Source organism: Pelophylax lessonae (genome assembly GCF_965119305.1).
Source record: "Pelophylax lessonae genome assembly, chromosome: 11".
Lineage (NCBI taxonomy): Eukaryota > Metazoa > Chordata > Amphibia > Anura > Ranidae > Pelophylax > Pelophylax lessonae.
Genome location: NC_138778.1, coordinates 29,109,245 through 29,132,014, shown reverse-complemented (window position 1 = coordinate 29,132,014; position 22,770 = coordinate 29,109,245). Strand labels below are relative to the sequence as shown.

General features: G+C 43.0%; 1 protein-coding gene across 1 annotated transcript in view; it reads left to right on the top strand.

Moving 5' to 3' along the window:
• ENGASE (endo-beta-N-acetylglucosaminidase) overlaps nucleotides 1–22,770 on the top strand; it is a 43,427-nt gene that overhangs the window by 8,884 nt on the left and 11,773 nt on the right. The window contains exons 2-9 of the mRNA XM_082272945.1: nucleotides 1,164–1,255; nucleotides 3,892–3,949; nucleotides 7,361–7,562; nucleotides 7,986–8,134; nucleotides 10,772–10,929; nucleotides 15,217–15,365; nucleotides 17,394–17,553; nucleotides 21,465–21,568. Coding sequence (XP_082129071.1) covers nucleotides 3,901–3,949; nucleotides 7,361–7,562; nucleotides 7,986–8,134; nucleotides 10,772–10,929; nucleotides 15,217–15,365; nucleotides 17,394–17,553; nucleotides 21,465–21,568 — 971 coding nt within the window. The 5' untranslated portion in view covers nucleotides 1,164–1,255; nucleotides 3,892–3,900. The remainder of the gene's footprint in view (nucleotides 1–1,163; nucleotides 1,256–3,891; nucleotides 3,950–7,360; nucleotides 7,563–7,985; nucleotides 8,135–10,771; nucleotides 10,930–15,216; nucleotides 15,366–17,393; nucleotides 17,554–21,464; nucleotides 21,569–22,770) is intronic.

Genomic DNA, 22,770 nt, shown 5'->3' with positions numbered 1-22,770 from the left:
TTTTTTAGCTTATGTTCTTTTAACCGCTTGCCGACTGCTCACAGTATATTTACTGCGGCAGTCAGCCCCTCACAGGCAGAGCGACGTAGGTCTACGTCGCTCGCCTGTGAGGCTCTGGGGAGCGAGCGCGCGCCCCCGCGCAGTCACGAACCCCCCCCGCGCGCGTGTGACCGGCGGACCCGATGTCCGCCGGTCACTCGGCGATCGGCGGGGGAGAGGGAGAATGTCAGGCAGCTTGTGTAAACAAGCCACCTATCATTCTCCTCGGTGTAGACACTGATCACACGGATCTACTATGTAGATCCGTTGATCAGTGTCCTTACAGCTCAAGCCACAGCCAATCACAGTAGAAAGCACGCCCCTAGGGACACACATAGCCCCTCCCTCCCAAATAAAGTTAACCCCTTCACTACCAGTGTATTTTTACAGTAACAGTGCATATGTATAGCACTGATTACTGTAGAAATGTCACTGGTAACCCCAAAAGTGTAAAAATTGTCAGTCAAGGGTCCGATCTGTCCGCCCCAATGTCGCAGTACCGCAAAAAAAATCGCAGATCGCCGCCATTACACGTTAAAAAAAAAAAACAACAAAAATGACAAAAATCTTTCCCTTTGTTAGTAAACGCGATAACTTTTGCGCAAACCAATTAAAATACGCTTTTTGCGATTTTTTTTTTTTTTACCAAACATATGTAGCATAAAACAAATTGGCCGAAAATGTTAAAAGGCTTAGATACACTTTGAGTGATGGGAGAAATAGAGGGGGGAGCTTGGGAGAAATGATGGAGTTGGCTTTTAATTAAAGTTTACCATACAGATTACAATCTGATTGTAAAATCTCCTTTTGGATCTACCAACAGCTCTTTAGCCCATCTGATTGGATGCAAATTGACTCCTAGTTTTGGTAAATCTAAAGGTGATGCTATGGCCAGAATGTAAAATGTATGGTGACCCTAACATAGACAGCTTAATTATTATTGTGAAGGTATTAAGAATCTAAAATCTGATTGGTTGCCTCTGGGGTTATGACACCTGTGCTCCATGACTGCTCCTCCCGCTGCCTTTGTGAAATAAGTCAAGTAGTAATAGAAGGATTATAAATCTTGTGCTGATTTTTCTCTCCTTCCCTCCCACTCATCTCACTTCACTCCCACACTTCAGATGGAAAACACGTTCCTCTGTAACCTGACGTGTTCTAGGAATTGAAGACAGCCAGCGCTTTCCAGAAGGAGACCGTTCATTAACGCATCAAGGTCTGGACATCTTTTTATATATATCTAGTGTTTTATATATTTATAGTTTAGATATTTATAGAGCTATTTTATATATTTATAGCTTTATAGTATTTTATTTATACAGTGTTTTATTTATTTATAGTCCTATAATTATAGAGATGTTTATGTATTAGCTCATGTTGTATCAGCTCAGTCACCAGCCTCTGCAGTCAGTAAGGCCTGGTGCACGCAGGCGCGGTATGGACATCCACACCCAGGAAGCCCAGGCGCTGCGTACAGCCGCCAATAGACATGAATGGCTGTGTGCAGCCATCTGCAGGTACAACCTCAAATCCAATGGGACTTATTTTATTTACAATAGAAAATAGAAAACATATCAAATGTTCTAACTGAAAAAATGAAGCGTTTTAAGAAAAAACAAGTTCATTTTTAAATTGATGGCAGCCACATGTCTCAAAAAAGTTGGGACAGGGCCATGTTTACCAAGGTTTAGCATCTTCTCTTCTTTTAACCACTTCCCGACCGCGCTGTAGCCGTCTTTTGGTCGTCCAATTCAGGATGGGCATCCATGGATGTCCTCCCAGAACCTCGCCCCTTGTCCTCCTCTTGGGGCGCGCATCCACCGCGCTCTGTGATCAATGTGCCCTTCGGATACAGCTGATCAAAAATCACGATGAAGGGCCAATCACAGCCACCCTTTACCAAGTGATCAGCTGTGTCCAGTCACAGCTGATCACATGTAAACCAACTTTCCAGTTATTGGCAGTGCTTTCCTCAAGCGCTGTAACAGTTTGAGGAAAGGGGAGCCAGTAACTGGCAGTTCTGACAGGGCACATTTACACTGATAATCAGGGCACTGATCATCAGTGTCCTAATTAACAGTGCAGCCTCATTAGTGCCGCATATCATGGCAGCCTCATCAGTGCCCATCAGCGCCACCTCATCAGTGTAGCCTCACCAGTGCCCTTTGTTGTAGCCTCACCAGTGCCCTTTGTTGTAGCCTCACCAGTGCCCTTTGTTGTAGCCTCACCAGTGCCCTTTATTGTAGCCTCACCAGTGCCCTTTATTGTAGCCTCACCAGTGCCCTTTATTGTAGCCTCACCAGTGCCCTTCATTGTAGCCTCACCAGTGCCATTTATTGTAGCCTCACCAGTGCCCAGTATTGTAGCCTCACCAGTGCCCTTTATTGTAACCTCACCAGTGCCCAGTATTGTAGCCTCACCAGTGCCCTTTATTGTAGCCTCACCAGTGCCCTTTATTGTAGCCTCACCAGTGCCCTTTATTGTAGCCTCACCAGTGCCCTTTATTGTAGCCTCACCAGTGCCCAGTAGTGTAGCCTCACCAGTGCCCAGTATTGTAGCCTCACCAGTGCCCAGTATTGTAGCCTCACCAGTGCCCAGTACTGTAGCCTCACCAGTGCCCTTTATTGTAGCCTCACCAGTGCCCTTTATTGTAACCTCACCAGTGCCCTGTATTGTAACCTCACCAGTGCCCTGTATTGTAGCCTCACCAGTGCCTGGTATTGTAGCCTCACAAGTGCCCTTTATTGTAGCCTCACCAGTGCCCTTCATTGTAGCCTCACCAGTGCCCTTTATTGTAGCCTCACCAGTGCCCAGTATTGTAGCCTCACCAGTGCCCTTTATTGTAACCTCACCAGTGCCCAGTATTGTAGCCTCACCAGTGCCCTTTATTGTAACCTCACGTGTGCCCAGTATTGTAGCATCACCAGTGCCCTTTATTGTAGCCTCACCAGTGCCCTTTATTGTAGCCTCACCAGTGCCCTTTATTGTAGCCTCACCAGTGCCCTTTATTGTAGCCTCACCAGTGCCCAGTATTGTAGCCTCACCAGTGCCCAGTATTGTAGCCTCACCAGTGCCCAGTATTGTAGCCTCACCAGTGCCCAGTATTGTAGCCTCACCAGTGCCCTTTATTGTAGCCTCACCAGTGCCCAGTATTGTAGCCTCACCAGTGCCCAGTATTGTAGCCTCACCAGTGCCCAGTATTGTAGCCTCACCAGTGCCCTTTATTGTAGCCTCACCAGCGCCCTTTATTGTAGCCTCACCAGTGCCCTTTATTGTAGCCTCACCAGTGCCCAGTATTGTAGACTCACCATTGCCCAGTATTGTAGCCTCACCATTGCCCAGTATTGTAGCCTCACCAGTGCCCTTTATTGTAGCCTCACCAGTGCCCATCAGTGCCACCTCACCAGTGCCCATCAGTGCCACCTCACCAGTGCCCACCATTGCCCATCACTGAAGGAGAAATGTTGCTTTGCAAAATTTTATAACAGAAACTAAGAATTTTTTTTTATTCTTTTTTTTTTGTTTGTTTAGCAAAAATATTTTCAGTGAGTCAGCTGACTCAGAATTGCATTGTGGAAAGAAGCAGTAAAGCACAATCGCTGTGCAGTACTGCAAAGCTGGAAGTAGGGCCATGTATGCAGTTTACAAATATGACTTTGTGTATGCAACCAATTACAAAATATACACAGTAACAAGATTTTTTTTTAAAATATGTTCATGAATATGAGCCCATTATTAAAGACAAGCTGATGTATTTTACGTATATGTAAAACTATATATATACTGTATATATTATTATTAAAATGGAAAAACATATTTCACATTCTTTTTTGTGTCTTTGCTCTCTCTTAGATTCTGGAGATGAAAGTCTATAAAGAGATCATTAGATATGAATCGGCTCCTTTGTCTGGTAAATTTAATATCTGCTCACTTTGTTTACAGATTTTATAAAATGTAATAAAAAGCGCTCCTTGTTAAAGAGGGTCCTTTCACTCGGCGCACCGCCCGACGAGGTCTGTTCTCTGCTCAGCGGGGGATTGATCCGCTGATCCCAGCTGAGCAGGCGGATGACAGCTCTGTCTCCACTCTGTGTGCAGAGACGGAGCTGTCAGATCCCCACTGTCCTCTATGGGGAGATCGGATCCAATCCTCCGGGTTTCCATCCATCCGGATTTTACAGACAGGATCGGATCGGATAGCAGCGGGTGTCAGGAGATGTCTCCTCTGACACCCGCTGCCCCATAGGAATGCATGTAGCATCCGATCATGTCCGCCTGAAAACTGACAGGCGGATCGGATCGGATAGCCCGTGTGAAAGGACCTTAACACTGTGTTATGTTAAAACTAAATGCTAGTCTTGCAAAGTTATACAGGCTCCTCTCTTGTTTTGAAATTGCTTCCTCTGAGTTCACTGCACACTGTGAGCTTCTAACAATGTGCATTAGAACCAACAGCAAGTCAAAAAGAGCCAGCTTGGTTTCCTGGCTGGATGAAGTCCAGTATCATCTAGCTCTTTTATTCACTGGAGTTCAGTTCTTTCAATTGTGGATGCTCAGCATCACATGTGGACTTTGCCTAAGGTGATCTGCCTGCAAATACAGCCTGCCAATGAATGACAACTCCTCCCAGACTGACCTCAACCTATCAAGGCATTGTGAAATTTGAAAAACTTCTCCCAAGAAGCATCCTACTGCTTGTATCAGGGCTGAGGGCTCTTGAGAGGAGTACGGAGGCAGGGTGCTGTGATGGTTTCAAGAAGCTAAGTACAGCACCCTGCCAGCTTCGCTCACCAGCTTTGACCAGCCTGCATTGCATACAGAGCCACAGAGACATAGTGATGATGTATTGGATCTAAAATAAGGTAAGGCTTTATTTAACCTCCCTGGCGGTCTGATTATGTCAGGATTTCTGTGCTAAAAGCGGTACATTGTTTCGCATGGAAATCTGTTGTTTTATATTTTAAAACTCACCTTCCCCTGCGATCCCCCGCCGTCCTCCCCTGCTGTCCTTCCGCTGTCCTCCCCCGCTGTCCTCCCCCGCTGTCCTCCCCGCCGTCCTCCCCCGCCATCCTCCCGCTGTGTGCTCGGCAGATGCCAGCACCTGTCTTCCAGTTCCCTTCCCTGCGAGCGTCGCAGCGCAGGGGGGTGGAACCGGCGGCAATTTCAAAAATGAAAATACACTAAATGACATGATACAAAGCTGTGACCCTAACGGATTACACTGTATCTGCCATTTCACCACAGGATTGCACCTGGTGACTTTTCCAGTGCCCTGCCTGTGCTTTTCCAGTTCTTTCTGTCTGGAAAATAGAGAACGACCATGGCGTCCAAAAAGCGTTCTTTTTGCGCAAAAGCGCTTCTAGACGAACTGGAAAACAGCGACAGCGAAACTGAGTAACTTGAAGAACCGAGTGATAACGATTAGTGGGAAAATTCGTCATCCGGTACGGAAAGTGACGACAGCGACGATTCTGATGTCTCTTTTTGGCACGTCGCTCCGTTGGAAATTCTGAAGAATCATTTGATATTCTTCCCAAATTCCACAAGCGATGTGCCAGAAAGAGACATCAGAATCGTCGCAGTCGTCACTTTCCGTACCGGATGACGAATTTTCCCACCAATCGCTATCGCTCAGTTCTTCAAGTAACTCTGTTTCGCTGTCGCTGTTTACCAGTTTGTCTAAAATCGCTTTTGCGCAAAAATAACGCTTTCTGGACGCCATGGTCATTCTCTATTTTCCAGGCACAAAGAACTGGAAAAGCACAGGCAGGGCACTGGTAGGGAGTAATATATAATATTATAAATGGCGTGATCAATGTGATAATGATAGTGATGAAGTGCTGAAATGTGTAATACAGCTAAAGGTTACATCCCAAGGGAAGGAGGGAATACCCAGTGCACAAAGTTTCTACATAGGTGAATCAAGATGCAAATGTGAAAAGAAAATTTATAACAAATTGATATGGATAGACCTAGGAAACCAAAAGTGGGATAGGGAGTGTGTGAGTGAATATACACCTGAAAGCTGGGGGAAGAAATAGGACAATCTGAGGGATGTAAGGCATGATAAAGAGAGTCCAAAGGGAATAATATGTCACTCCTAAATTAAATGCAGGAGAAGGCAGTCAGCAGTATAAACCAAGTGCATTACCTCATAGTGCATAGTATAGCCATTGTCCAAGATGCATAGTAGCCCAGCATAGAGAAAGGAAATGAAAAAGCTGATCGGGAGTGTATCGTCCTCAACAGGACAGTATATATATTATCAATGTGGCCACGGGTGACTCCCAATGTCACGCCAGCGTGCATGACAAGGGGAGGTGCCACACCTGAGCGATCTGGTTCGCACAGGCATTGGCGCCAACGCTCCCTCATGTAGTGAATGCCAGAGTGAATCAGAGCATGCATTGATGGTCAGTCCTGATATGGTGGTGGTAGGTGTCTATAAGCCAGCCTTTCTCCACCAGGGTTCATTAGAACCCTAAGGTTCTTCCAGGGGTTCCTTGAACAATAAGCAAAGAACTCCTCTATGTCTTATGCTAGCGTCCAGATTGGCCTTTCTCAACCAGGGTAATGTGGAACCCAAAGGTTCCTTCAGAGGTTGCTAGGAGTTTCTTGAGCAATGAGCAAATCACTCCTCCATGTCTGATGCTAGTGTCTAGATTGGCCTTTCTCAACCAGGGTAACATGGAACCCAAAGGTTCATCCAGAGGTTGCTAGGAGTTCCTAAAGCTATGAGCAAAGAACTCCTCCATGTCTGATGCTAGTGCCTAGATTGGTCTTTCTCAACCAGGGTAACATGGAACCCAAAGGTTCCTCCCAGAGGTTGCTAGGGGTTCCTTGAGCAGTGAGCAAAGAACGCCTCCATGTCTAAAACTAATATCCAGATTGGCCGTTCTCGACCAGCATAACGTGCAACCCAAAGGTTCCTTCAAATGTTGTTAGCGGTTCTTTGAGCATTAAGCAGTTTCTGCCTCTCAAATATGTAATTACTGAAGTAAACGATCTTTTAGCTATCTAAGGGGGGATTCTTCTTGCAGACCACAAATGTAAAGGGACACTCTTCACACTGAGCATTATGGTAATGTACCATGAACATTACATCACCAAAAGATAATTGAAATATAGTAATTATTAGCAGGAGATCCCTGAGACTAAAAGGTTTCAAGGATTCCCTCTGTATTAAAATGATTGAGAAAGTTTGGTCTAAGGCTAAGCAATACTAATAAGGAATAAAAGTGGAGAATCTTTGTAAACCTGAATTATAAAGAAACGTTTGCTAACCTTGACTCTAATGTGGTTTATCTCTGTTATTAATTTAGCAAGGCACCATGATAGGGGGACCACTGAACCAATCAGCTTCTTCTTCTCCAACCTGGAGGAACTTTTGTCATGGAGACCAACCAATCAGGACAAATATAATGTCGCTGTAACACCTCTTGCCAAAAGACATCCACCTATTGAAGATCAGAGGCCCAAGACACTGGTCTGCCATGACATGATGGGAGGATATCTGGAAGACAGGTATGGAGGATAGCTTAAACAAGCAGAAACTTTATTTTCCTAAAGTAACCTCTTTCTTTAGCATGCAGGGCAAAGTAAGGGTGTCACCTAATTTCTCTTCTCCCCATTAGCATATACCACCCATTCCTTGTTCCCGTGGTTGGTTTACCTCTTCAGTTACTCAAAGGGATTCCACAAAAATTACACCTTTTTATTTTGCTGCCTTTGCTTTCCTTCTCCCAGTGACACCCACTCCCTCTATCTCTCTTATCCTGGTGTCACAGAGACAGCAAGTGAGGAAAAATCTTTCCAACAGGATCAGAAATAACCTGATAGAAATGATAAATCTTTCTCACACTTTCCAACGCTAAGTTAAAAAACCTGATTTAGTATGTATGATTGCCTTGAAGAATAGATTCTATTTAATCACATATTGTCCTGCAGGTTCATCCAGGGATCTGACGCGAAGGACCCTTTTGTGTTCTATCATTGGCAGTACATTGATACATTTGTGTACTTTAGTCACCGTATGTTTACCCTTCCTCCTGTCTGCTGGACTAACGCTGCCCACAAACATGGAGTCTCCATTCTAGGTGAGGCCATTGCCATTCTGTGTCATGCCTTGTGCATCATAATAACTCTTACCATCCATATCAATGTTGTTATATCCTTTTAGTCAGATAACCATATTTATATGAAATCTTTCTGTTACAAATAAACATTTAAAACAGGATGACATTAATGTCACAGATATTGTATACAGTCAGGTCCATAAATATTGGGACATCGACACAATTCTAATCTTTTTGGCTCTATACACCACTACAATGGATTTGAAATGAAACAAACAAGATGTGCTTTAACTGCAGATTTTCAGCTTTAATTTGGGGGTATTTACATCCAAATCAGGTGAACGGTGTAGGAATTACAACAGTTTGTATATGTGCCTCACACTTTTTAAGGGACCAAAAGTAATGGGACAGATTAACAATCATAAATCAAACTTTCACTTTTTAATACTTGGTTGAAAATCCTTTGCAGTCAATTACAGCCTGAAGTCTGGAACGCATCGACATCACCAGACGCTGGGTTTCATCCCTGGTGATGCTCTGCCAGGCCTCTACTGCAACTGTCTTCAGTTCCTGCTTGTTCTTGGGGCATTTTCCCTTCAGTTTTGTCTTCAGCAAGTGAAATGCATGCTCAATCGGATTCAGGTCAGGTGATTGACTTGGCCATTGCATAACATTCCACTTCTTTCCCTTAAAAAACTCTTTGGTTGCTTTCGCAGGATGCTTCGGGTCATTGTCCATCTGCACTGTGAAGCGCCGTCCAATGAGTTCTGAAGCATTTGGCTGAATATGAGCAGATAATATTGCCCGAAACACTTCAGAATTCATCCTGCTGCTTTTGCCAGCAGTCACATCATCAATAAATACAAGAGAACCAGTTCCATTGGCAGCCATACATGCCCACGCCATGACACTACCACCACCATGCTTCACTGATGAGGTGGTATGCTTTGGATCATGAGCAGTTTCTTTCCTTCTCCATACTCTTCTCTTCCCATCACTCTGCTACAAGTTGATCTTGGTCTCATCTGTCCATAGAATGTTGTTCCAGAACTGTGAAGGCTTTTTTAGATGTTGTTTGGCAAACTCTAATCTGGCCTTTCTGTTTTTGAGGCTCACCAATGGTTTACATCTTGTGGCGAACCCTCTCTGTATTCACTCTGGTGAAGTCTTCTCTTGATTGTTGACTTTGACACACATACACCTACCTCCTGGAGAGTGTTCTTGATCTGGCCAACTGTTGTGAAGGGTGTTTTCTTCACCAGGGAAAGAATTCTTCGGTCATCATCCACCACAGTTGTTTTCCGTGGTCTTCCGGGTCTTTTTTTCGTGTTGCAGAGCTCACCGATGCATTCTTTCTTTTTAATGATGGCTTGCTTCACTGATAGTGACAGCTCTTTGGATGTCATATTGAGAGTTGACAGCAACAGATTCCAAATGCAAATAGCACACTTGAAATGAACTCTGGACCTTTTATCTGCTCCTTGTAAATGGGATAATGAGGGAATAACACACACCTGGCTATGGAACAGCTGAGCAGCCAATTGTCCCATTACTTTTGGTCCCTTAAAAAGTGTGAGGGACATATACAAACTGTTGTAATTCCTACATCTTTCTCCTGATTTGGATGTAAATACCCTCAAATTAAAGCTGAAAGTCTGCAGTTAAAGCACATCTTGTTTGTTTCATTTCAAATCCATTGTGGAGGTGTATAGAGCCAAAAAGATTAGAAGTGTGTAGATGTCCCAATATTTATGGACATGACTGTAAGTTTCCTAAGGAGAGAGCATTGCTGAACTGTTTGCTTTCCGACTGTCTCTCACTGATTGAATTTCCATATGGCCTTTATGAACAGAGTAGGTGGAGTCACTCCTCTGGCTCGTTCATTTGTGTGTGAAAATTTCTGCTTTAAAAGGTTAGTTCATCTTTTCAGAAAAATTAAAAAGGTCAACTAACGCTGTGTTTACCCCTGTGGCAGATGAACTGTCAGTGCCGGTGCAGTGCTCCAGGGATCTGAAATCCCTGCTCTTCTCCCTCTACCCTGGTGCCAGTGCTGACCAATCAGAATTGCTCTGATCTTTCCTGGAAACTGCACAGAGGAGAGGGAGAAGAGCGAGGATTTTATTTTCCCGGATGGCTGTGTGGGTGCTGACAGCAAATCGCCCACAGTGGTAAATACAGTGGGATCGTGGGGTTTGGGAAGGGTTTAAATTTTTTCTGAAAAGGTGATCTTACATTTTAACTATTGTTCTAGGTAGACAACAGGCTTTTTTTTTCTTTCAGTGACGCAGTTAAGATTAGCCTGGTACACATGTGAAAAGAGCCCAAGGAAGTTTAGAAATTTTAATATGAAAAAAAGCAATATTTCAAAGTTTTTTAACTAAAAAGAAAACTTTAATATTGTATTTTTTTTTTTTTTAATAATGGTGTTAAAATAAATGGTATGCATTGAATTTTATTTACAAGTAAACAAGAGTGCAACCTGCTCAAGCAAATCGTCTTATGTCTGCTATAACATCTCTTTCGGTTTAGGGGTGGACTTTGAGTAGGTCTTACCAGAATATGACTTTTAATTGCATTTTAATAATATACTATTAACATTCTTCCACTAGTTCTAGATCTTCACTGTCATGTTGAGTTTCTCTTCTGATCTTCATCTAGGAACTTTTATCACAGAATGGGAAGATGGGGCTAAGACATGCGAGTCCTTCCTAAGTGGTGAAGAATCAACCTATAAAGCTGTGGCAGATCAGATGGTCATGTTGGCTCAATTCTACCGTTTCGATGGCTGGCTGATCAACATTGAGAATGTACTTAGTGTGAGTATTGCCTATGCCTACTGTCCATGTCCTGAATCTTAAAGGCAAATTCAGACTAGGCCAAGCAGCCCTTTCTTGGAATTCAACATCATTAACTGTCTTCTGGCCAGTCACATGATCTGCTAGGTTCTCTTTCTATCTGGTGGTCGGTGATCCTGAATAATTCAGGAAGCAACACTGATGTTAGCACCAATCTCTGCAGTTTTGTTCTATGATCCCAGTCCAATATGATGACACTTCCTCAGGGGGAGGGGCTGTGACTCACAAGAAGTGGGTGGAAAGATGCTGGGTGGCATGCCTGGGCTTTAAACATAGAATGTGTCGGCAGATAAGAACCATTTGGCCCATCTAGTCTGCTCAATATATCTGAATCCTATGAATAGTCCCTGGCCCTATCTTATATGAAGGATAGCCTTATGCCTATCCCATGCATGCTTAAACTCCTTCACTGTATTTGCAGCTACCACTTCTGCAGGAAGGTTATTCCATGCATCCACTACTCTCTCAGTAAAGTAATACTTCCTCATATTACTTTTAAACCTTTGCCCCTCTAATTTAAAACTGTGTCCTCTTGTGGTAGTTTTTCTTCTTTTAAATATGCTCTCCTCCTTTACCCCTCTGTCTCTTCTTTCTTCCAAGCTATACATGTTAAGGTCCTTTATCCTTTCCTGGTAAGTTTTTTCCTGAAATCCATGTACTAGTTTAGTAGCTCTTCTCTGAACTCTCTCTAGAATATCTATATCCTTCTGGAGATATGGCCTCCAGTACTGCGCACAATACTCCAAGTGACGTCTCACCAGTGTTCTGTACAGCGGCATAAGCACTTCTCTCTTTCTACTGCTTATACCTCTCCCTATACATCCAAGCATTCTGCTGGCATTTCGTGCTGCTCTATTACATTGTCTTCCCACCTTTAAGTCTTCTGAAATAATTACTCCTAAATCCCTTTCCTCAGATACTGAGGTCAGGACTGTGTCAAATATTCTATATTCTGCCCTTGGGTTTTTACGCCCCAGGTGCATTATCTTGCACTTATCCACATTAAATTTCAGTTGCCAGAGTTCTGACCATTCTTCTAGTTTTCCTAAATCCTTTTCCATTTGGCGTTTCCCTCCAGGTACATCAACCCTGTTACATATCTTTGTGTCATCAGCAAAAAGACAAACCTTACCATCGAGGCCTTTTGCAATATCACTTATGAAGATATTAAACAAAATTGGTCCCAGTACAGATCCCTGAGGTACCCCACTGGTAACATGACCTTGTTCTGAATGTTCTCATTGACTACAACCCTCTGTTGTCTGTCACTCAGCCACTGCCTAATCCACTCAACAATATGGGAGTCCATGCTCAATGACTGCAGTTTATTGATAAGTCTTCTATGTGGGACAGTGTCAAAAGCCTTACTAAAATCTAGATATGCAATGTCTACTGCACCTCCACCGTCTATTATTTTAGTCACCCAGTCAAAAAAATCTATAAGATTTGTTTGACATGATCTCCCTGAAGTAAACCCATGTTGTTTTTCATCTTGCAATCCATGGGATTTAAGATGTTCCACAATCCTATCCTTTAATAGGGTTTCCATTAATTTGCCTACTATTGATGTCAGACTCACTGGTCTATAGTTGCTCGATTCCTCCCTACTACCTTTCTTGTGAATGGGCACGACATTTGCCAATTTCCAATCTTCCGGGACGACTCCTGTTACTAATGATTGGTTAAATAGATCTGTTAATGGTTTTGGCAGCTCACCACTAAGCTCTTTTAATAATCTTGGGTGTATCTCATCAGGACCCTGTGACTTATTTGTCTTCACTTTAGTTACACTTTAAAACCTAATTCCAGTTACAAATGTTTATCTGTAATGAATCTTAAATTTTGCGACCGAGGACATTGCCTGCAGGAACCTGGAGATACCTGCTTGTGCCTTCAGCTTTCTTTTAAGAATGTCTTAGATGGTCAGTAAATCTTGAATTGCAGCTATAAGGTCAGTGTCCCTATTGGCTGATCTCAATGTCCTCATTGGCTGACCTCAGTGTCCATATTGGTTACCTTTATTTTCCTTATTACCTGGCCTAAGTATCCTTTATTAACTGTCTTCAGTGAAATTGTTGGCTGGCCTTAGTGTCTCTATTGGCTGGCTTTAGTGTTCATGTTGAGTGACCCCAATGTCTGTACTGGCTGGCCTCATTGTCACTATGGACTGGCCTCTGTGTCATTAGTAGCTGGTCAAAGTGTCCTTATTGGCTGGCCTCACTGGCTTAACTGTCATTGGTTGGCTTCTGTGTCCTTAGTAGGTTACAAACATGTCCCTATTGGCTGGCCTCATGGCACCTTATTATTGGGTGACCTTAGTTTCCTTATTAGCTGTCTTCAGTGTCCTTATTTCCTGGCCCCGCTGTCCTTATTAGCTGGTCTAAGTGTCCTTATTGGCTTGCCTCAGTGTCTTTATTTGTAGACTTCACTGTCATTGGTTGGCCTCTGTCTTTAGTAGTTTGCAGTTGTGTCCTTATTGGGTACCCCTATTTTTCCTACTGGCTGTCTTCAGTGTCCTTATTTTCTGGCCCTGTGGTTCTTATTAGCTGGCCTAATGGCTTGTTTCCATTGAGTGGTAAAGTTTGGTTTGGTACAGTACGCAATTTTTGCCGTTTCCATTGCCAAAAGTTGTTAATGGTAGCCTATTTCTGAACCCTACCGTACCACTTTTTTGGGACCCTTTCATTGGGGTACCAAGCACAATATAACCGTACCAATAGGGTGGAGCTACACTGTTGAGGTACTGTTGAGCTGAGGTACTGTTGGTGGTGGAAATGCAAGCCTGATCAAGGTGTACCGTTCCCAACCATACTGAACTATACCGAACCTAACCGTACCGCTCAGTGGAAATGAGGCATTAGTGGCTTTATTGCCTATCCTCAGTGTTTTCATTGGCTGGTCTCAGTGTAGGTATTGGCTGGTCTTAGTGTCCTTATTTGCTGGTTTCAGTGTCCTTATCGTCTGGCCTCCTTGTCACTCTATGCTGGCCTCAGTGTCCTTATTGGCTAGCCTCAGTGTCCTTATTGGCAGGTTTAACTTTTATTGGTTGGCCTCTATGTCCCTACTTGTTGGCATTAGTGTCCCTATTGGCTAGTTTTAATGTGGTTATTGGCTCCCCTTAGTGACAATATTGGCAGGTCTCAGTAACAGTGTTGGTATGGGCTGGCCTTATTTTCCTGTCTCTAGGATGTACATGCCTAATTCTCACGGATTGTGGAAAAAATTTACAAAATCGGTAGGGACTCAGCATGGTAGGGACTATGAGCATGGTATAGCATCTGAAAAGAATATGTAGTACTTTTTTGTTTCCTTTTTTGTATTCAGGGCAAATAAAAATTTTATTTTGTTCAGTCAGGTATATACAAATATAAATGTCATATCTACCATCTCCAGCCAGCAGGTGGTGCTCTAGGACTCTATTTATTTCTACACCTCTGTTAAAGGATAAGTTTGCCTTTAGTAGCATGTTACACCTGTATTTTTTCCTTGCACCCACTGTCACATTTTGAAATCGGTGCGATTGTGCGGGACATAGTTGCATCATTTATTCACAGGAACCTGTGAATGGATAAACTACAAGTCCAGTCCGCCACCACGGCAGAGGGATTTGTAGTATCCATGAATGACGATCACACTGATCAGCACGCTCGTAGTTCATTCACACTGCCCACAGCTCAGGAACCGTCTGCCCCATACAGACAATGTCTTCAGGAGCTTGACATTACACTCGCGATCCACTGATCATGGGTGCAATGCTCTGCAGGCTTCTGTCAAAAAAAACGATAAATGCACTTTTTCTTCTGCAAAAAGATGGCATTTTTTTGTTTTTTAAGGAAAGGTGAACTTAGCCTTTTAACGCAGAAATTCACCCAAAAAGGAAAGTTCCACTTGCTTGCATACACCCCCCCCCTACACTGCCACATTTGCCACTTTCTGGGGGAGAGGGGGGGAGCGGGTACCTGGTTTTGGCAGATACCTGCTCCCACTTCTGGTGAGAGGCACTGCGGCAATCTGAGCCAGAAGTTTGCTTATGTTAAAAGTCAGAATTTCGATTATTTGTAGCTGCTGACTTCGAAATTGAGACTTGAGCTCCTCTTGAACAACCAGCCAATTCTTGGTACTGTAGATCTCTGTAAAGGGCTGTAACCTCATTTGATCTTCCAAATAACAGCTTGAATATGTATCCAAGGATTAATACAATGATAATGGAAAGCCCTTATAGTTTGTCTTTCTCTTTTTCATGTCTAGCCACTGGCAGTGTCTCAGGTCCCGCTCTTCCTTTCCTACCTAATGGAAAAAATGCACTCCCAAGTCCCGGGGAGCCTCGTCCTGTGGTACGACAGTGTGATCCATACCGGAGAACTGCGATGGCAAAATGAACTTAATGGTGAAAACAGGTAAATGACCAGTGGAATGGTGTTGGGTTTTCTCTTTTCCTGGAATACCGCACCTTTTGATTCCTTTTACACGAATGGACTGATCAGGTCCGCCTGTCAGTTTTGTAGGCAGTCCTAATTGGACCCTACATTCACACTTATGGACCTGCAAGTACATTTTTACACCTGCCTACCTCCCATCTGATCTGGTCTGCTAAAAAAAAAATAAAATGGAAAGGGGATCCGTCCCCCTCCGTCTAGACGCATCAGAGGCAGCCGGGTGTAAACGGGACAGTGGAGTCTTTTTACACCTGACCGCCCATAGAGCAGAGTTGGCTCTGTCTGTGTCCACTCTACATAAACTAAGAGGACACGGACGGGTCATCCACCCGCTCTGCTCCGATCAGCAGGAGATCAGTGGACACCCCCCCCCCGATTATCAAATCAGAGTCCGTCTTGTGTGAAAGGGGCCTTTCTGTTTTATCTTCTGATATTCAGTAAATACACTGATAAGTGTGTATGTGTGTGTGTGTGTGTATATATATATATATATATATATATATATATATATATATATATATATATATATATATATATATATATATATATATATATATATACACACACATAGAAGAGAGACCCGAGAAGAGGAAGATCCAGGCTGCCCTGTGCACAACCAACTGCACAGAGGAGGCAAGTATAACATGTTTTGTTATCTAAAAAGAAAAAAAAAAAAGACTTTACAATCACTTTATTTGTCTTAGACTTGTATAAAATTGTAAAGTCCATTTTTTTTTTCTTTTTAGATGACAAAACATGTTATACTTGCCTCCTCTGTGCAGTTGGTTTTTTGGATCCTCCTCTTCTCGGGTTCCTCTTCTATGCTCCTGGCCCCTCCCTTCTGATGAGTGCCCCCCACGGCAAGCAGCTTGCTATGGGGGAAGCCGAGCTGCACCTCCGTGTGTCCATTCAGACACGGAGCTGCTGTTCGGCCCCGCCCCCGCTCTTGATTGGCTAAGGCTCCATGTACACGGGACGTTGTTAAAAGTCCCTTTTGAATGCTGGAATTTTTAGGACGTTTGAAATGTCCGTTAGGTCGCGCTTGCACCCGCGTTTAGCGGGCGTTTGCATTTAGAACCGTTCCTAGAGGTCAAAAAAATGATTCCCCTTTAAAATGGAAAAACGCGAACGCTAAACGCAGGTCATCGCGCTCGGTCGCGTTTTTGCGTTTGAAACGCCGGGAAACACACATTCGAACGCAATTAATTGCGTTCCAAAAAATGTCCCTGAACTCAACTGCCTGCAAATGACTGTAAACAAGCCTGTGTACATGGACAGATAAGATAACATGTAGATGGGTTCAGGGGCTTCTGAAAAAAACGCCCAACTGCTCCTAAACGGCCATTTACAACGTCCCGTGTACATGGAGCCTAACTGACGTTGACAGCTGTGGGAGAAAATTGTGCCACTGCTGTGTCTCAGCCAATCAGAAGGGAGAGCCCCGGATGGCCGAGGGATTTGTGGACAGAGATGGGGATCAGGTAAGTATTAGGGGGTGCTGGGGAGGTGGCTGCACAGAGAAGGCTTTTTCTCTTCATGTATAGAATTCATTTAAGGAAACCAAAACCTTCTGCCTTTACAACTCCTTTAAGTAAACATCGGTGTGGTCTTATCTGTATTGTTATTGGCCTTTCAATTGTACATAAACCTTAAAAATTAGCTTCTGTTTTTTGCTCCCGTTTGGTCTGTTAAAATGCTTCATTAATAGTAAAATGCTGTGCATTCCTGCTGCCTCAGCTCTGCTCCTGTGTGCTGTGTAAAGAGGGTGCGGTACGTCCCTTCCCTCCAATCAGTTCTCAGAGCTCTCCTCCTCACTGATGTAAATTCAGCTCTCTGCCCCTTTTTCATTGCTGAGAAATCCTGTGTAAATTCTGCACTTTTAATGAATGTAGGGGAAAGACAGCTGTAGATAAACATGTACAACTTTTGTTGGAAGATTTGTTTCATCTCTGTGTATCACAAAAAAAAGTCTTTCTTTTATAACCATAGACAGTTTTTTGATGCTTGCGATGGAATTTTCACAAACTACAACTGGAAGGAGGAGCATTTACAGCGTATGGCGGTGGAGCCCCGCAGGACAGACATTTACGTTGGAGTGGACATCTTTGGTCGGGGAGAAGTTGTAGGAGGGCAGTTTGAAACCGTCAAGGTAAATGTACCTAATGTGTACAGCTGTCACCGTGTTCGTGATCCTTCTATGGATATTGTAGATATAGAATTCTATGCACTACCACTTATAAGAAATAGGAAGCAGCTGCTCACAACTTAACAATGTGTCCCCACATCTAAAATACAATTGTTTACAAATATGAAGTGACACTATGCTTCAAAAACTAAAAAACTATATAAAGAATTGCAAACGGTAATATTATATGTGTCTGATCTCTCAAGGTAGATATTGCATAACGTGAATAATAATAATAATAATAATAATTTATCTACAGACTTTGTACTCAAAGTGCTGCAATGAACTTCTCATCAAGATGTACAAAATAACGCAAATAAAAATAAAATGTATGTGTCTTATCACAATTCAGCATTAAAATAGTACCCCGACTAGGTATTGAGATGTGGGAGGGGATAGTGAGCGCTAAGGGGGAAAGAAAGCTGATGAGTCAGACTGTATATAATGTATAAGTGGGTACAGGGAGCAATGTGACATCAAGTGACAAGTGTCAGTCCGTATGCAGTTCATGGCATATAGTTCATGGCATATAGTTCATGTCATGGCATATAGTTCATGGCATGGCATATAGTTCATGGTATATAGTTCATGTCATGGCATATAGTTCATGGCATATAGTTCATGTCATGGCATATAGTTCATGGCATATAAATCATGGTATATAGTTCATGTCATGGCATAAATTTCATGGCATATAGTTCATGTCATGGTATATAGTTCATGGTATATAGTTCATGGTATATAGTTCATGGTATATAGTTCATGGTATATAGTTCATGGTATATAGTTCATGGCATATAGTTAATGGCATATAGTTCATGGCATATAGTTCATGGCATGGCATATAGTTCATGGCATGGCATATAGTTCATGGCATATAGTTCATGTCATGGCATATAGTTCATGGTATATATTTCATGTCATGGCATATAGTTCATGGTATATAGTTCATGTCATGGTATATAGTTCATAGCGTATAGTTTATGGAATACAGTTAATGGCATATAGTTCATGGTATATAGTTCATGGCATATAGTTCATGTCATGGCATATAGTTCATGGTATATAGTTCATGGCACGGCATATAGTTCATGGCATATAGTTCATGGCATATAGTTCATGTCATGGCATATAGTTCATGGTATATATTTCATGTCATGGCATATAGTTCATGGTATATAGTTCATGTCATGGTATATAGTTCATAGCGTATAGTTTATGGAATACAGTTAATGGCATATAGTTCATGGTATATAGTTCATGGCATATAGTTCATGTCATGGCATATAGTTCATGGTATATAGTTCATGGCACGGCATATAGTTCATGGTATATAGTTCATGGCACGGCATATAGTTCATGGTATATAGTTCATGTCATGGTATATAGTTCATGGCATATAGTTCATGTCATAATTGCTGGTGCAAATCACACTAGAGGTGCACTTTAGGAGGTCTGCTGCCAGCTCGCAGAGTATGAAGCAGCTCTGTAGTATGGAGACAGGGGGAGAAAGAGCGGCACCGATCTAAGTGCAGCATAAAGGTGAAGAAACAATTTATTTGGATAAAAAACACTTACATTTTCCACAATAGTACAAGCATTTGTAGTGCCCTACACACTACAAATGCTTGTACCATTGTGGCAAATGTAAGTTTTTTTTATCCTAATAAATTGTTTCTTCACCTTTATGCTGGACTTAAATCGGTGCGGCTCTTTCTCCCCCTGTCCCTCTACTAAGTATTGTAACAAAAAACACCAGTGCTGCAAATAATGCAAAATTGTGCAAAAATGTGGAAATACGGAAAAATAGCTTAAACATTAATCAATACAATGATAAAGTGTGAGAAACTACAATTTGGTGACCTAATTTTCATATAATTATATATGTTTCATATAATTATGATGTCCATTACAGAACAAAATTAGTGTGTCCAGTGATATCCATCGTGCAAATGTCATCAAATTCCTCAGTGATGTAATCACTCTCCCTTGCACCTCAATCCACACTGTGAGCAGCTCACCTCATTCCCTAGACCAGAAAGTCTAAAAGAATGTAGGGTGTAATCAGTTCCTCTCCATGGGTGACTGTATCCTATCCTTTCTTCCAATCAGCAATGAAATGGTATATGGGTCTGTCCTCACTCTCTCCCACTATCCACTCCCCTCTCTTCCGAGGGGTGATATGGTTATACAAGAAAGCAAATCCTCATTGTGTAATATTCCAATGAAAATGGATTTTATTAACAAAAAAGTAGTAACTCACATTTTAAAACTGATTACAACAGCATCAGAAACCATGAACTTCTGGGATCGGCCGAAAACCCAAAGAGATGTACCTGACTAGTTGCGTCACAGCCCACGTGACTTAATTTGGGTTCCCATTCATGGAAAGCCTGGTATTTTCTGAAAGAGTACAAAGCTTCTTCTGTTTGAGCATGGTGGAGATTGTGAGGTCATCTACACCTCAGCCAATTAGAGGAAGCCTTGTATTCATTCAGGAAATACAAAGCTTTCTGTGAACAGATGAGCAGCACTCAGCCCAACTTGATTTTATTGACTCGGGCCGGGTGGCGGACTGTGGGCCACCATTTAGTGATGACTGTTATAGGTTGTTCTTTGGTGGTAGGTTATGGTAGTAACAAGAAATAGACAGCTAAATGTTAAAAAATAAAAAATAATAATTTAGGCCAGTTTTCCTTGAATATAAAAAAAAAATCAAAAACAAAAAATCAAGAGATCCATCACCAAATGAAACCCAATTTGCCCTGAAAATAAACGTGATATAATCAACCTGGATGCACAAAGTAGTTGTGATACGTAAAAGTTGCAAAATTGTGCTTAGACGATAAAATGTGCTTAGGCATGAAGGGTTTGAACTAGGGCTGCAACTAACGATTAATTTGTCTGTCGACTAATCTATCGATTATTTTTACGATTAGTCGACTAATTTAACGATTATTTATTTATTTTTTTTGCCTAATTAAGTGTTTTTTTGATTAGCTAATTAATCCCCTCCCCCTCTCAGTACAGACCCCTCAGTAAGCCCCCCTCCCAGTACAGACCCCTCAGTAAGCCCCCCTCCCAGTACAGACCCCTCAGTAAGCCCCCCTCTCAGTACAGACCACTTAGTAAGCCCCCCTCTCAGTACAGACCCCTCAAGAAGCCCCCCTCCCAGTACAGACCCCTCAGTAAGCCCCCCTCCCAGTACAGACCCCTCAGTAAGCCCCCCTCCCAGTACAGACCTCTCAGCCCCCCTCTCAGTACAGACCCCTCAGGAGGCCCCCTCTCAGTACAGACCCCTCAGTAAGCCCCCCTCTCAGTACAGACCCCTCAGTAAGCCCCCCTCTCAGTACAGACCCCTCAGTAAGCCCCCTCCCAGTACAGACCCCACAGTAAGCCCTCCCACCTAGTACAGACCACTTAGTAAGCCCCCCCTCCCAGTGCAGACCCCTCAGGCTCACCTGCGATCACATGCTGCTGCTGGAGTGGCGTGTGACATCTCGTCTATGTGGGACAGTGGGAGGGATCAGCCTGCAGCGGCCCCAATCAATGCAGCGGCCCGGCCGGCAATGCTTAAAGCGGCACTGCGGGCCGGCCGTATCTTGGTATCCCGGTAGGCGAGTCCGGCCAGGGGGCGTGTGACGTCACGTGTTGACACCTTTCACGCACGTCGACGATTTTTTGTAGTCGACTACGTCGACGCGTCATTGCGCCCCTAGTTTGAACAAGAACTCTGATTGGTCACTGTCAGCAACAACTTATTTTATGTGCAAATTTGTTTTTCCCCCATTTTTTATGACTCATCTCTATATATCTCTGCTGCTGACTATTTGTCCATGTGCAGCCCCTCTAATCTAACATGTATTGTTCTCCAGTCTCTGCAGATGATCCGTCAGTATGGCTTCTCCGCTGCGCTCTTTGCTCCTGGCTGGGTTTATGAATGTTTCAACAAGGAACAATTCCTGGAGAACCAGCACAGGTGGGAATAATAATAATGATAAAAATAATACAGGCGGTCCCCGGGTTACAAACATCCGACTTACCAACGACTCCTACTTACAAACGGAGGGAGACAACAGGAAGTGAGGCGAAATCTCCCCCTAGGAAGGGAAATTCACTTCTGTAAGAGTTATCATGGGAAAAAGGTGTCTCCACTGAAGTATTATCACTAATCCTTGTTTCCACAACAACCCAAAATTGTAAAATCCAATTATTATAGGGACAGAAAGTGAGGTGAAATCTTCTGAACATGGGCATAGACAGCAAAACAAATGTTACAGGGGTGTTAACCTTTCCCTATGCTATCCAAAAAACTTTAAAAATGATTTTTTTGTCTGGAACTACACTTAAAAAATGTACCTGTTCCGACTTACAAACAAATTCAACTTAAGAACAAATTTACAGAACCTATTCTGTTTGTAACTTGGGGACCGCCTGTAGGCTGTATGAACTATTTGGGCCTTGTCACACCAAGGTGTTGCAGTAACGTACACATGTTCATGTTTAAATAGGCTGCCAAAGCCCTGCAATGCATTTAAACTGCACTTGCAACATTTATTTCATGCAGCTAGCCACAGATCATGCACATCTAATGCATTGTGATGTGCTATAACGCAAGTGCACTGTGATGTGTTAAAGGCTAAGTTCACTTTTTGTACAATCTCTGTACAATTGATTTTAGATCCCCCTTTAGGGCAGGCCAGGGTCCCCATAGATCCCTCTTTAGGGCAGGGTCCCATAGATCCCCCTTTAGAGAAGGGCCCTAACCCTAGTAGAAAGTAGTGTTTTTTATGTTTTTTAATTTGAAATGTACGTTGGTGTCCTTCACTATGGTCTGTACTTTGGAAAATGTCCGTCACAGCCTTGGTCTGTGCCTATCCCTGCTAAGAACAGGCAGGTAAACATGTAATACAGCCTAGAGCTCTACTTTGTCTTTGAAATTTCTATGTTTTAGACTTAAAGCGGAGTTCCGGCCACAAAATCGACATAGTCGATTTTTGGCCATCCGCTTGCTATAGCTCACCTGAAAAAGAAATGGGTAGTTAGGATTTTTTTTTTTTTTTTTTTTTTACTTGTAATTGCAGAAAAAAAAATGCTCACCTTCCTTCCACTTCCTCCCTCGGCCGCACGGCCTGCGCCGTCACTTCCGCTTTGCAATGATTCCTGGGAGCTGAACGTCAT